Raw genomic sequence first — 14,629 nt, 5'->3', positions numbered from 1 at the left:
AAAAATGAGAATACAGACCTACAGACAATGAAAGCATGACCAAAAAAAAAAAGTACCTACAAAACAGATCAATGTTGGTAGCCACTATTTCAAAATGAACTAAATGATAGTTACAAAGTGATGTGAAGCAGAGCATGGTGGCTCATGCCTGTAATCCTAGCACTTTGGGAGGCCGAGGCAGTTGGATCACTTGGGGTCAGGAGTTCGAAACCAGCCTGGCCAACATCGTTGGCTAAAAATACAAAAAAAAAAAAAAAAAATTAGCCGGGTGTGGTGGTGGGTGCCTGTAATCCCAGCTACTCAGGAGACTGAGGCAGGAGATTTGCTTGAACCCAGGAGGCAGAGGTTGCATTAAGCCAAGATCACACCACTGCACTCTAGCCAGGGCGACAGAGTGAGATTCCATCTCAAAAAAAAAAAAAAAAAAAAGTGGTATGAGAAATGAAAGAACAAAACAGAATTAGAATAACATACAAATGATATGATAAAACTCAGGAAAGAATTAGAAATAAAGGGAAAAAATCATGTCAGAAAAGGTTAAGCTAGAAGGAATGAGTAAAAAATGCAACCAATAATGTCTCCAAATAAATACAAGATAAAAAAGAAGATTTTTTTTAACAAATGAAGAAAGAAATCAAAAGAATTCAAGACTAACTAACAATTATAAAGATATGCAAAGGAGAGTGACATTATAGATAATGAACTCCCCGAAAAAGAAAAGCAAAGCAAGGGAACAGAGCAAATACTGTAATTCAAAAAAACACTTTCCTGAAAAGAAAAAAAGATTTAAAACTACGTATTGAAAAAGTATACTGGCAGGGCGAGGTGGCTCACGCCTGTAATCCCAGCACTTTGAAGGGCCAAGGTGGGTGGATCATTTGAGGTCAGGAGTTCAAGACCGGCCTGGCCAACATGGTGAAACCTCATCTCTACTAAAAATACAAAAAAAATTAGCAGGGCATGGTGGCACGGGCCTATAATCCCAGCTACTTGGGAGGCTGAGGCAGGAGAAGTGCTTAGCCTGGGAGGTGGAGGTTGCAGTGAGCTGAGATCGCACCAGTGCACTACAGTCTGGGTGTCAGAATGAGATCCTGTCTCAAAAAAAAAAAAAAGAAAAGAAAAAAGAAAAGAAAGAAAGAAAGAAAGAAAAAGTATACTGTATATTTGAAAATATCATCATACAACCAACACCAGGACATATCATAATATGTTTGCTATATTTTAAAAGAGAAAGAAAGATTCCTTGAGGGAACCTGGGCAGAGATAGGGAGAGGGAGGTAATAGACAGCATGAGTTATAAGGAAAAGACGATTAGATTATCATCAGACTTTTTGCCAGCAATGTTTTATGGCCAAGGAAAATATATGAACTTAAGATACCAAGGAAACATTGCTTTGGAAGTATGGTTGCCAAAAAGCATACTGTCAGCACAATTAGAATAAAAAATATGCACAGACACAAAAAGATAAACAAGGCAAGAAAGAAGGTATGAGCTAGGAATTTTATACCTAGCAAAATCAACTGTGGCAGACATGAATTTGAATGGGACAGGTCAAGATGAACTCAAGGGGAACAACATACACCTGGGCCTGTTGCTGGGTTAGGGGAAACGGGAGGGAGAGCATTAGGACAAATACCTAATGCATGCGGGGCTTAAAACCTAGATGATGGGTTGATAGGTGCAACAAACCACCATGGCACATGTATACCTATGTAACAAACCTGCACATTCTGCACATGTATCCTGGAACTTAATGTAAAAAAAAAAAATCAAAACAAAAAAATGTATTTATATATTTAACCAAAATATTTTTTTTAAAAAAGGACAGACCAAAAACACCACACACACACACACACACACACACACAAAAGATATACTCAAGGTATTATTTATATCCTGACTCTGTCCATTGAAAAGGCCTAGAAGCAAGGGCCAACCCAAATGCAATGAACACCCAGATTATGGCCTTGAAATGCCAATTCTCATTAAACAACAACAGCAGCAGCAGCAACAAAAGATTAAAAAATAAATAAAGACAAAGAAAACAAAACAAAACAGGGCTTATTGAAGAAATGGCTGATTCCTGGTCTGTTGCAGGAAATAAACAAAATGACCTTGGAACCTCTTGACATAATACAGAACAAGGAAACTATGAATGACAACTAGGGCTTTTTTGTTTGTTTTTCAAAAAGACTCAAAGCCACAGATGGAACAGTTTGAATTTCAATTTCCCCTTATAAAAATATTCCAACTAATAAATGAAAATGAGAGAATAGAAAAGAATTAGAATATTGCCATTTTGTGATCACCATGGAATTAGTGAGCATTAAGCATAAGTGGCTGCTTATATTACAGAGAGACAATCAGACATTATCTGCCTTCTGCCTTGCAAAGGAATCAAACCTTGGTCTAGTCCAGACTCTAGGTTCATCTACCAATATAGATTACAAGAAACTTAGAAAACATATCAATTTTTGCTAATGGGCAAGACTAAACCACAGCATCTGGCGTTGCACATTTGGGTGACAACACAACCTTTTTTTTAAAGCAAGTAAACTATTGTTGATAGTCAAGATAATGGTTACTTATAAGTGGTAGAAGAGGATTTGTGATTTGGATAGCAGTCATAGAAGAAGCTTCTAAGGTGGTGGCAAAGTTCCAATTCTTTGCTTGAATGGTGAAAGATAACATCAAGGGTGTTATCTTTATAATAATCCATCCACTCTTCTACTGGTAAGCTTTTATGTAATTTCCACTTTTTGCTATTACAAGCGATGGTGCCCTAAACAGGTTTTCTTGTGTGTGCAGTGTGTTGTCTATCTAGAGGTGAAATTTCTGGATTGGAGGTATCTGAATCTTCCATTTTATTAAACACTAACAGTTTAGAAAAGGAACCCACAAAAAATACTCATAATGGTTGCCTCTCTAAAGTAGTTCAATCAATTTACAATTCCATTTTTTGACATCCTTGCCTCACTGGTACTGCTGAATTTAAAAACTGTTGCCAATATTGTAGATGCAAAATGAAATTTCATTGTTGTTTTAATTTGTATTCCCCTATTTATTGGTGAGATTAAGGATGTTTTCATATGTATATTTTCCATTTGCACTTCTTTTACAAGTAGCTTGTTTATATCCTTTGCTCATTTTTCTTCAGAGTTGTCTTTTTCTTATTGATCTATAGGAGTTCTACATGTATTCTGTATATTAACCTTCTGTAAGTTTTAAACATCACAAATACCTTTTCCCAGTATGTCTTATCTTCCGACTCTTTTGCAGTATATGTTTTCTGTAAGTTAAAATCTTTTAATGTACCCAAACTGATCTTTTTCTTCATAAGCTTATCCTTTACCCTATCACAAAGTCATCAAGATATTCTCTCACATTTTCTCCTAAAAGTTTAAAGTTTTAGTTTTCTGGGTTTTTAATCTATTTGCCATTTTGTGTATGGTATGCGGTAGAATTACCCTTTTTGTTATTTAGGTATCTTTATTAGTTTTCTTTGGCTGTATTTCAAATTATCACAAACTTAGCAGCTTAAAACCACGCTAATTTATTATCCTACGGTCTCCAAGATTTAGAATTCTGAACACAGGTTAGCTGAGTCCTCTATTAAGGGTCTCATTAGACTGAAATCAAGGTATTTGAGGCTCATGTGTCTTCCAAGTCCACCCATCATTGGAAGAATTCAGTTTCTTCTAGTTGTAGGACATTTTCTCACTGGCTGTTGGCCAGGGATGACTCTAAGCTCCTAGAGTTCCTTGCTATGTGGCCCCTCCATAAGCAGTTTGCTTCTTCACAGCCAGCAGGAAAAATCTCTTTCACTTCCAATCTCTTTGACCTCTCTGAAGGGCTCTCTTGATTAGATCAGGTATACGCAGGATCATCTGCCCTTTGATTAACTTTTTTTTTTTTTAAGACTGAGTCTAGCTTTATTGCCCAGGCTGGAGTGCAGCGGTGCGATCTCGGCTCACTGCAACCTCTGCCTCCCAGGTTCAAGCGATTCTCCTGCCTCGGTCTCCCAAGTAGCTGGGATTACAGGTGCCTGCCACCATGCCCAGCTAATTTTTGTATTTTTAGTAGAGACGAGGTTTCACGATGTTGTCCAGGCTGGTCTCAACCTCCTGACCTCAAGTGATCCACCCACCTCGGCCTCCCAAAGTGCTGGGATTACAGGCGTGAGCCACCGCACCTGACCACTTTCATTAACCTTGATTAAACCATCTTGAACCCTTCAGACCAACCCATTCAGCAGCTGAATAACACGGAGTAATCTCTGTTGATATTACCAGAGGAGCCACGTCCAAATTCCTGAGCAACAAAATTATGATATGTAATAAAGCAATGTTTCAAGACACTGAGTTTTGGGGTAGTTCGTGAAGCAGCAACAGATAGTCAGAACATAGTTACAGAAACTATTTTTTTTTTTGCAGCTTTGAATGTTTTTCAAAATTTGACAAAATTGGGTCTTTTCTTCATTGTTGAAGTTAAGGCTATCTTCCACTGGTCGGGAAAAAATGGCAGAAAGATGGAAAAGCACAGACTAGAGGCTCTCAGGTTCAATGCTAGAGCAATGCTGAGAACAGCACTGCATAACCATGGCTGCTAGTTTGAATGCCTTTTATGAGTGAATACTCTACTGTAGGCCCATCACTTAGTAATGGACCAGCATTTTCATGCAAATCTTAAAAAGAAGCACCTTTCTCCAGGCAGACCCAGCCTGACAGAAGGCTGTGCTGAGCAAAGTGCATGCTGGACCTCAACACCCACTCGCCCCAGCATTCTTGTGTAGGGCACCATGAGCATAATCTGTATGTAATATCTTTATAAATTAAAGTGCAGGGCAACAATTCTGCATTTACAAATGACACAAATTCTTCTGGGTGGCAATGAACTAAACTGATGAAGATGGAAAGATCTTATAAATCCATGTGAGTGGGAAGAAAGGTGGCAAATGAGTGCATAAAATATACATATGAGCTATCAGTCACAGCTAAGGAGAGGAAACTAGTGTTACTACAGATTGTTCCCTGAAGATAAATGCAGATGCTCCTTCTGACAGTAAAAAGGGCAACCACTTGATTGAATCATAAAGTGACATTCCCCCTGAGAAGTGAAGCAGTACCACCCACTCAACTGATGCTTTGATGGAAGTTGAATAATGCAGAAACCATCAGGATTGGGGGGAAAAAATAACCGCATAAGGGCTCAAAAGAAACAGGCTTCCATATATCATAAATGAGATACAAAGTACAAACCAATCAGGTCTTCCAGGAAGCAGCTTCAGTGGTGGAAGTGGTAGCAGTGACCACAGCATGCTAGGGACTGGGATCTAGCCAGAGGCTATAAAGGTGGTTGTGATGGAAGTAGACTATTTCTGGTGGCGGCAGCTGCAGCAGCAGGAGCAATTGGTGTCCCGGCTGACACCAGTGGTATTGGACAGCAATGGTGGTACCAGACTGTTAATATTGACAACAATATCAGTTAGAAACTTGTTCAACAAACACTTCATCAACTTTTTATTTCGCATTGACCATATTTCAGGTATTGTGTTGGGTGGATAAATAAGTTAACAGGCACTCATCATATGCCCAACCCTCTTACAGATACAGGAGTACAAAGATGACTAGAACATGCTCCCTGCCCTTCAGGGACTCAGAATTGAGCATAGGCAGCAGATATGAGAATGAATAATTATGGCAATACAGTAATTGTGAGGAAGAAATAGAATCTGAGGGATGGTCTAATACAAAAGAGAAAACACATTACTTTGCTCTGACATATAGAATTAGAGAAGGCATTGTAGATTTTGTACAGGATACAAAATAAATCAGACACAGCTTCTGATGTTGAGATACTTATAATCCAGTAGATGAGTTAGGACAAGTATAATACTATAAAACAAGGCAGAAAAGTAGTAAATTTTGAGAAAGTCCCAGAAAAAGTATTCTGGGAGTTTAGGGGAAGCATGTAATAGACAATAAATATTTTTTAAGTAAATGCAAATCCTACCTATTCCATCTATGCTATTGTTTGGATATGGTTTGTTTGTCCCCACCAAAACTCGGGCTGAAATTTCATCCCAAATGTGGCAGTTGGGAGGTGGTACCTAATGGAAGGTGTTCAGGTCAACGGGGTGGATCCCTTTTGCTTGGTGCTATTCTCACAGTAGTGAGTTCTTGCTCTCTAGAGACTGGATTAGCTCTCTGGGAACAGATTAGTTCCTAAGAAAGTGGGTTATTACAAAGCAAGGTTTCTCGTTTGGTCTGTCTTCACACATGTTCACATCCTCTTTGAACTTCTGCCGTGTTTTGATCTAGCACATGGCCTCTTCCAGAAGCCAAACAGATGCCAGCACCATACTTCTCAGCATGCAGAACCATGAGCTAAATAAATTTCTTCAGAAATTACCCAGCCTCGGGTATTCTGTTATAGCAACACAAAAATGGCTAATACAATCTTGAATGTCACTTTTTCCTTCTTTGATACCTTTAGCAGAATATTTATTTACTTAAAACAGTATTTATTGTCTATTATATGCTAACTATTATGGACTGAATATTTTTGTCCCCCGTGTTCCCCCAAAATCCATATGTTGAAGCCCTAACCCCCAATGTGATGGTATTTGGAGATGGGACTTTGGGGAGGTAATTTGGGTTAGATGAGATTATGAGGGTGGGGCCTTGGTTTGATGAAATTAGTGCCCTTATAAGAAGAAACATCAGAGAGTTTACTCTCTCTCTCTGCATGCATACAAAGAGGTCATGTGAGAAACAGAGGGAAGGTGGCCTACAGTGAGCCAGGAAGAGAACCCTCACAAGAAAACAAACAGACCTGAACTTTGATCTGGGACTCCCCATCCTCCAGAAGCATGATAAACAAATTTCTGCTGTTTATGCCACTCAGTCTGTGGTATTTTGTTACAGCAACACTTGTAGAGTACTACAGATTTTGGTACTAAGAGTGGGGCATCTGGCCTCCAAAATTCATGCCCTTCTTACATACAAAATACATTCATCATTCATCCCACCCTAATGTGCTAAAAGTCTTAACTCATTACAACATCATCTCTAAAGCTTAAGGTCCAATGTCTCATTAAATATCATCTAAATCAGGTATGGGAGAGAACTGAAGTGTGATTCATCCTGAGGCAAAATTCTCTGCAGGTGTGAACCTGTGAAACCAGACAAGTCATGCGCTTCTAAAATATAATGATGGGACAAGGCATAGGATAGACAGTCCCACTCCAAAAGGGAGAAATAGCAAAGAAGGAAGAGGTGATGGCTTTTGTAACAAGTCCAAAATCTAGCAAGGAAAATTCCTTTGGATCTTAAAGCTAGAGAATAACCCTCTTTGGTTCAACTCTCTGCCCCCCAGGCCCACTCGGGTGGTAGTATCATTCTCACAGCTCTACAGGGTAGCCTTGCCCCTTCAGCTTAAGGAGTAAGGCCAGTCCACAAGCTCTCTGCTAGGGCAAACCTGACCCTGACCCTGATATAGTAGGCAAGGGTTCCTGACCCACCAAAACTGGAAGGGCACACCCACTCTTTGAAAAACAGAAGGATTCAGACCTACTCCCTGGGCCTGTAGTGGGACTGGCAGCCCTGAGGATTTCTGAATTGCTGTTGGAGTCAGTCTTCCCTTTTCTTGAAGGATAAAGCATTTTCAGAGCCAAATAGCTCTATGGTCCCACCCTGTAAAATCTAAGTCTGATAGCTTTCCTTCATCCTGTCTCATTTTTTCTGTTTCCTTAGTCTCAGCCAGCAGTGTTTCTGCTGGTAAAATCCCATCTCTATTCTTGGCTTCTGATGAGATGGCTGATTAAGTCCATGAGTTGTACCCAGTCTCCATGTTCTGGCTCCTTTTTCCTAACCATTCCTTCTTCAATTCACCTCTCTCCTCTTGCATTTTACTATAAGCAGCAAGGAGGACCCAAGGTGTACCTTTGATACTTTACTTAGATATCTCCTCTGCTACGTATCCAATTTCATCACTTGCAAGTTCTACCTTGCACAACACTAGGACACAATGCAGCCATATTCTTTGCTACTTTATAATAAAGATCACCTTCCAGTTTCCAACTGTCTGTTCTTTATTTGTATCTGAGATCTCACCAAAATGGCCCTTAACATCCACATTTGAATGAATATTCTGTTCATGTATTTATGTATTCTCTAAGAAAATGGAAGCTTTGTTTCTAGGTCTCCTCTTTACTTTCTGACCCCTCACCAAAATTGCTTTTAATATCCATATTTCTACCAACACTTCCCTCACAACAATGTTGGCTTTTTCTAGCAGGCACCTCAAAAATCTTCCAGCCTGTACCCATCAACCAGTTCCAAAGCTAATTCCATTTGTTTAGGTATTTTTCTGTTACATTAGCACCCCACTCCTAGTACCAAAATCTGTATTAGGGTTTTTCAGAGAAACAAGACTAATTATAGACAGATAAAATAGGTAGATAGATAGATAGATAGATAGATAGATAGATAGATAGATAGATGTAAGCTATATACATATATATTTATGCATATATTTAATTAAATATATACAAATATATATTTAGGCTGGGTGTGGTGGCTCACGCCTGTAATCCTAGCACTTTGGGAGGCTGCGGTGGGTAGATCGCCTGAGGTCAGGAGTTCAACACCAGCCTGGCCAATATGGTGAAACCCCGTCTCTACTAAAAATACAAAAATTAGCTGGGCACAGTGGTGGGTACCTGCAATCCCAGATACTCGGGAGGCTAAGGCAGAATCGCTTGAACCCAGGAGGCGGAAGTTGCAGTGAGCCGAGATCACGCCACTGCACTCTGGCCTGGGCTATAAGAGTGAGACTCAAAAAAAAAATATATATATATATATATGTGTGTGTGTGTGTGTGTGTATATATATGTGTGTGTGTGTATGTATATATATATATATAGAGAGAGAGAGAGAGCTGGAATTGCAGGCGCCCACCACCACACCCAGCTAATTTTTGTATTTTTAGTAAAGACAGGGTTTCAGTCTTGGCCAGGCTGGCCTCGAACTCCTGACCTCATGATCAACCCGCCTCAGCCTCCCAAAGTGCTGGGATTACAGGCATGAGCCACCGTGCCCAGCCTATTTATTTATTTACAAAATTATGGAGGCTAAGACCTATAGTAAACAAGCTGGAGACCAAGGAGAGCTGATAGTATCTTTTCAGTCTGAAAGTCACTAGGCTCTACACCTAAGAAGAGCTGATATTTCAGTTCAAGTCCAAAGGCAAGAAAAGATGAATATCCCAGCTCAAGGAACTTAGGGAGGAGGAGTTCCCTCTTATTCATCAGTGGGTCAAGTTTTGTTCTATTTGGGCCCTCAACTGATTGAATGAGGGCCAACCACACTGAGGGCAATCTGCTTTACTCACTCTGCCAATTCAAGTATCAATCTCATCCAAAACACTCTCACAGAGGAAAGTAGAGCAAGATGGTGGAATAGGACTCTCCAGCAATTTTCCCACAGAGGAACATGAATTTGAACAACTATCTATGTATAAAATACCTTCACGAGAGCTAAGGAAACCAGGTGAGAGATTATAGCACCTGGTTATAGCATAATAATAAGAAAAGACACATTTAAGTAGGTAGGAAGAACAGTTTTACATTACCCATGTCACCCTTCCCCCAAGACCAGGCAGCACAGCCCGGAAAAAGATATTGTCTGCTTGGGAGGAAGAGAGGAAAGTAAAGGTAAGACTTTGCCTTGGACCCCAATACCAGGCCTGTCACAGTAAAACTCAGCACTGGGTAGACCCCCCTATGACCCATGACTTCAGGCCAGTAACTGCAGACTGAGACTCTAGACCCATCCCGGCAGCAGATGGGAAACCATAGCCCCTGTGAGACAAACTTGAGTTCCAGCCCACATCACCATCAGCCAACTACAGTGGTCTTGGGATCCAAATAACCCACAGCAACAGGCAGGCCCCCTCAGTGGCTGCAAGCTTCAGATGTACCCCAGTGCTGCAGTAGCCTCAGCAGCTGTGGGCTTTGGGTGCACCCAAGTGCTGCACCAGCCTCAGCAGCGACAGGATTCCATCCCAGTGCTAAGTCAGCTTCACTATGGGATTTCAGCCTGGCACTGTGCTGGTCACAGTAGGGAGTACATAGCACTCCCTAGAGCTGGAAGGGCTGCAGTGGTCACAGGCTCGGAGACCACACCAAATGACCTGCCTAGAATCTCTGGACAGGCTTACTGTTAGAGGATGTTCCCAGACAAAGCCAGATTGGGAGGGCTGGAATAAGTAACTGCTTCTTGAATGCACACACACTGACACATGACCACAAGAACAATCGGGGAATCATGACATCACCAAACAGACAAAATAAGATGCCAGCGATAGACCCTAAAGACACAGATATATCAACTATCTGCCAAGGAATTCAAAACAGCTGTTTTAAAGAAGCTCAAAGAACTTCAGAAGATACAGAGAAACAAGTCAACAAAATTAGGAAAATAATAAATGGTCAGATAAATTGAAATAATAAAATCAGACCAATTTTGGAGCTGAAAAATACAATGAATGTAAAAATGTAATAGAGAGCATCAAGAGCAGGATTGATCAATCAGAAGAAAGAATCTGTAAACTTGAAGACAGGTTATATGAAAATATACAGAGGAGAAGAAAGGAAAAAGAGTGGAAAGGAATAAAGAAACTTTATAGGGTTTATGGGATAGTATCAAAAGAGCAAATATGCAAGTTACCAGCATTCAAGAGGGAGTAGAGAAAGATAAGGGTGTAAAAGGCTTATTTAAAGCAGTAATAGCAGAAAACTTCCCAAACCTGGAGAAATATATAAATAGCCAGGTACAGGAAGGTCAAAGATTTGCAATTAGATTCAATCCAAATAAGACTATCACAAGACATATTATAATCAAACTCTACAGATCTAAGACAAAGACAGGATCCTAAAAGCAGCAAGACAAAAAAAGCAAGTAACATATACGGCAGTTCCAATATGCCTAGCAGCAGATTTCTCAACAGAAATCTTACAGGCCAGGGAAGAGTGGTATGATATAGTCAAAGTGCTAAAGGAAAAAAAAGACTGTCAATCAAGAATACTGTACTCAGCAAAACTGTCATTCAGAAATGAACATGAGATAAAGACTTTCCTAGTCACACAAAATCTGAGGGAGTTCATCACCACCAGACCTGTCTTACAAGAAATGCTAAAGGGTGTTCTTCAAGCTGAAAGGACACTAATGATAAACACAGAAATATCTGAAAGTATAAAACTCCCTGGTAAAAATACGTACATAGCTAAATTTAATTTATAATACTCTGATACTGTAATTGTAGCATTTAAATACTGTAATGAGGGTGTGTAAATCACGTATCTTTAGTAGGGCTAAAAGATAAAAGTATTAAAATTAATAACTACAGCAACTTGTTGATGGATATGCAATATAAAAATACTTAAATTGTGAAATTGAAAGCACAAAATATTGAGGAAAGGAAGTGGAGTTAAAGTGTAGTTTGCATGTGTATGTGTAAATAATCAAAGTTAACTTGTTATCAGTCTAAAATAACCTGTAATATCTATGTTTTTTGAAGCAAAAACCGACAATAGATACACTAAAAATAAAAATCAGCCAGGCGAAGTGGCTCATGCCTGTAATCCCAGCACTTTGGGAGGCTGAAGCAGGCGGATCATGAGGCCAGGAGTTTAAGACCAGCCTGGCCAACATGGCAAAACCCCGTCTCTGCTAAAAATACAAAAATTAGCCAGGCATGGTGGCGGGCACCTGTAATTCCAGCTACTTGGGAGGCTGAGGCAGGAGAATCGCTTGAACCCGGGAGGCGGAGGTTGCAGTGAGCCGAGATCATGCCATTGCACTCCAGCCTGGGCAACAAGAGCAAGACTCCATCTCAAAATATAAAAATAAAAAAATAAAAATCAAGGAATCAAAAACACCACCACAGACACATTTATAATGTTTAAACAAGTATCTGGGTATCCCATGGCCCAGTCAAATTGACACATGAAATTACCCATCACACCACCTATATTCTGGGCTCTGGCTGTACAAAATGAACAGTTTCTGTCCTCATGGGGCTTACATCCTATTGAGGGGATCACACTATTTTTTTATTTTTCCCACAGACAAGTGTACACCTGAGAGTTTTTTTTTTTCTTGAGGCGGCATCTCACTCTGTCACCCAGGCTGGAGTATAATAGGGTAATCTCGGCTCACTGCAACCTCCGCCTCTGGGGTTCAAGTGATTCTCCTGCCTCAGCCTCCTGAGTAGCTGGGATTACAGGCATGTGCCACCATGCCCGGCTAATTTTTGTATTTTTAGTAGAGACAGGGTTTCACCATGTTGGTCAGCCTGATCTTGAACTCCTGACCTCAGGTGATCCGCCCGCTTCGGCCTCCCAAAGTGTTGGGATTACAGGCACAAGCCACTGCACCCGGCCCACATAGGTAATTTCTAATAGTGCTAGGTGCTAATATCGTAGACCAAGGAAAGAGAAGAGGTGTATGAAGGGAGGCATGGGTGGGCAGAAATGTTGAACTTTATAGTGAAAGTGAAGAGGATTTAAAAGTCTTTCAGCTCAAGAGTGAAATTACAGTTATGCTATAGGAAGAGTAAATTGATATCAAGGTGCAGGGTGACACATAGAAGAGAGGCATTAGAGGCAGAGAAATTATCTGGGAAGCAAGCAAATATAGGATTTAGGCAAGATGAAGGAAATGAATAAAAGATAAAAAAGAGGGGAATGTGATAGTATTAGGAGTTGAGGCCTTTGGGAAGTGATTAGATCATGAGGATGGAGCCCTTAAAAATGGGATGAGTGCCCCTATAAAAATGAGACTCCAGAGAACTTTCTTGCCCCTTTCCACTATTTGAGGACACAAACCAAATTTGCAGTCCTCAACCCAGAAGAGGGCTCTTACAGAATTTGACCATGCTGGCACACGGATCTCAAACCCCCATCCTCAGGAATTGTGAGAAATAAATTTCTATAGTTTATTAGCTAAGTAGTTTTATGATATTTTTGTTATAGCAGCCTGTACTAAGATGGGAAGAAACTATTTATTGAGTATCTGTTATGTGTTATACATACTCTTAGGAGTTTTCACTTATATGAACTAAGAAGTGTCAGAATGGGTGAAAAAACTATAAGAAAGATATTACAACAAAGTTGAATTTGTTGAAGACTTCACAGCTGATTTTGTGTTTATGTGTGTATATAAATACAACAGCATAATCATTTGTGCTTGGGTAGGTAAGGATGAAAAAGAGAGAGGTCTAAAAAGGTCTATGGTTTCAAATATGAGTAACTGCTAAGGTAATAGTGGTATTATTAGAAAAAATGGATAACACAGGCTGGGTACAGTAGCTCATGCCTGTAATCCCAGCACTTTGAGAGGCCGAGGCGGGCAGATCACGAGGTCAGAAGGTCGAGACCATCCTGGCTAACACGGTGAAACCCCGTCTCTACTAAAAATACAAAAAATTATCCAGGTGTGGTGGCGGGCGCCAGTAGTCCCAGCTACTCGGGAGGCTGAGACAAGAGAATCGCTTGAACCCAGGAGGCAGAGGTTGCAGTAAGCCGAGATCACACCACTGCACTCCAGCCTGGGCAACAGAGCGAAATTCCATCTTGGAAAAAAAAAAAAAAAAAAGGATAACACAAAGAGAAAGAATGAGTGGGGAAAATGATGAGTTATATTTTTGACAAAAGTCAGGAATCCAAGCAAAACTGCTCAGTAAGTAGTAAGAAATATAGGGCTAGAGGTAAAAAGGGAAGCTATGCCAAAAGATATATAGACAGTGATTATCTGCATAGAAATGGTACCTGAAGCAATGAGATTTACTTTGGTTACTAATGGAGAGATTGAAGATAAAGAAGAAGACATATTCTAATAAATTCCTCACTTGAGGAATATCTAGAGCTGTGCTGCCCAATATGGTAGTCATTAGCCACATGATACTACTTAAATCAATTAAATAATGAAAACTGTAGTCTTTGTCACACTACATTTCAAGTGCTCAATAGCCACATGTGGCTAGTGGCTACCATATTGGACATCATAAATATAAGTCATTTCCAGCATCATAGAAAGCTGTGATGGACAGCACTGATCTAGAGTTTGGTCAGAGCGTAGAAGAACCAGAAGAATCTATTCTCCTGAAGCCAAGGAAAAGAACATTTCAAGGAGAGAATAATCAGTGATATCAAGTAAAAGTGGGTGACAGCCAACCTCCCCCACCCACAAAAAAACCACAATGAATTTTATGACTTCTAAAGCACTTTTGGCCTAATTATAAAGTTGTAAACTAGATTACAACAGATTTTGGATGAAATGGGTGCCAAATAAGTAACAGATGTAGACAATTCTTTTCAGTAATTTTTCAGTAAGGAAAAACAGAATGAAAACATCAGACAGCTGAAAGAGAATAGAGCTGTTCTATATGTACATGCTTAATATAAGCAGATTTGTGCACTGGCTGGAAGGTTTGGACACCAGTCAACCAGCTATTTACCAACTCTAGCCATCTGAAAGGCCTTTCATGTAGCAATGACAATTGAAGGGACAGAATTACATCATTTTAAAACAATAAGGAGCCTTAAAAGTAATCTAATCCACCCCT

The 14,629-nt window shown here is 40.0% G+C and overlaps 1 protein-coding gene across 5 annotated transcripts in view; it reads right to left on the bottom strand.

Annotated features, from left to right (window-relative positions):
- Positions 1 to 14,629, bottom strand: part of LNP1 (leukemia NUP98 fusion partner 1) — a 55,573-nt gene that overhangs the window by 37,847 nt on the left and 3,097 nt on the right. For 2 of the 5 annotated variants that reach the window (XM_054680312.1, XM_063805276.1), the window contains exon 2: positions 5,260 to 5,460. The exons of the other annotated variants lie outside the window; for them this stretch is intronic. In XM_054680312.1, coding sequence (XP_054536287.1) covers positions 5,260 to 5,318 — 59 coding nt within the window. In that variant the 5' untranslated portion in view covers positions 5,319 to 5,460. The remainder of the gene's footprint in view (positions 1 to 5,259; positions 5,461 to 14,629) is intronic. 5 annotated transcript variants of the gene reach the window in all.

This window comes from Pan troglodytes, chromosome 2 (assembly GCF_028858775.2).
Source record: "Pan troglodytes isolate AG18354 chromosome 2, NHGRI_mPanTro3-v2.0_pri, whole genome shotgun sequence".
In the NCBI taxonomy this organism is placed as follows: domain Eukaryota; kingdom Metazoa; phylum Chordata; class Mammalia; order Primates; family Hominidae; genus Pan; species Pan troglodytes.
The sequence above is the reverse complement of the archived record's forward strand: the minus strand, read 5'-3'. Positions and strand labels throughout refer to the sequence as shown.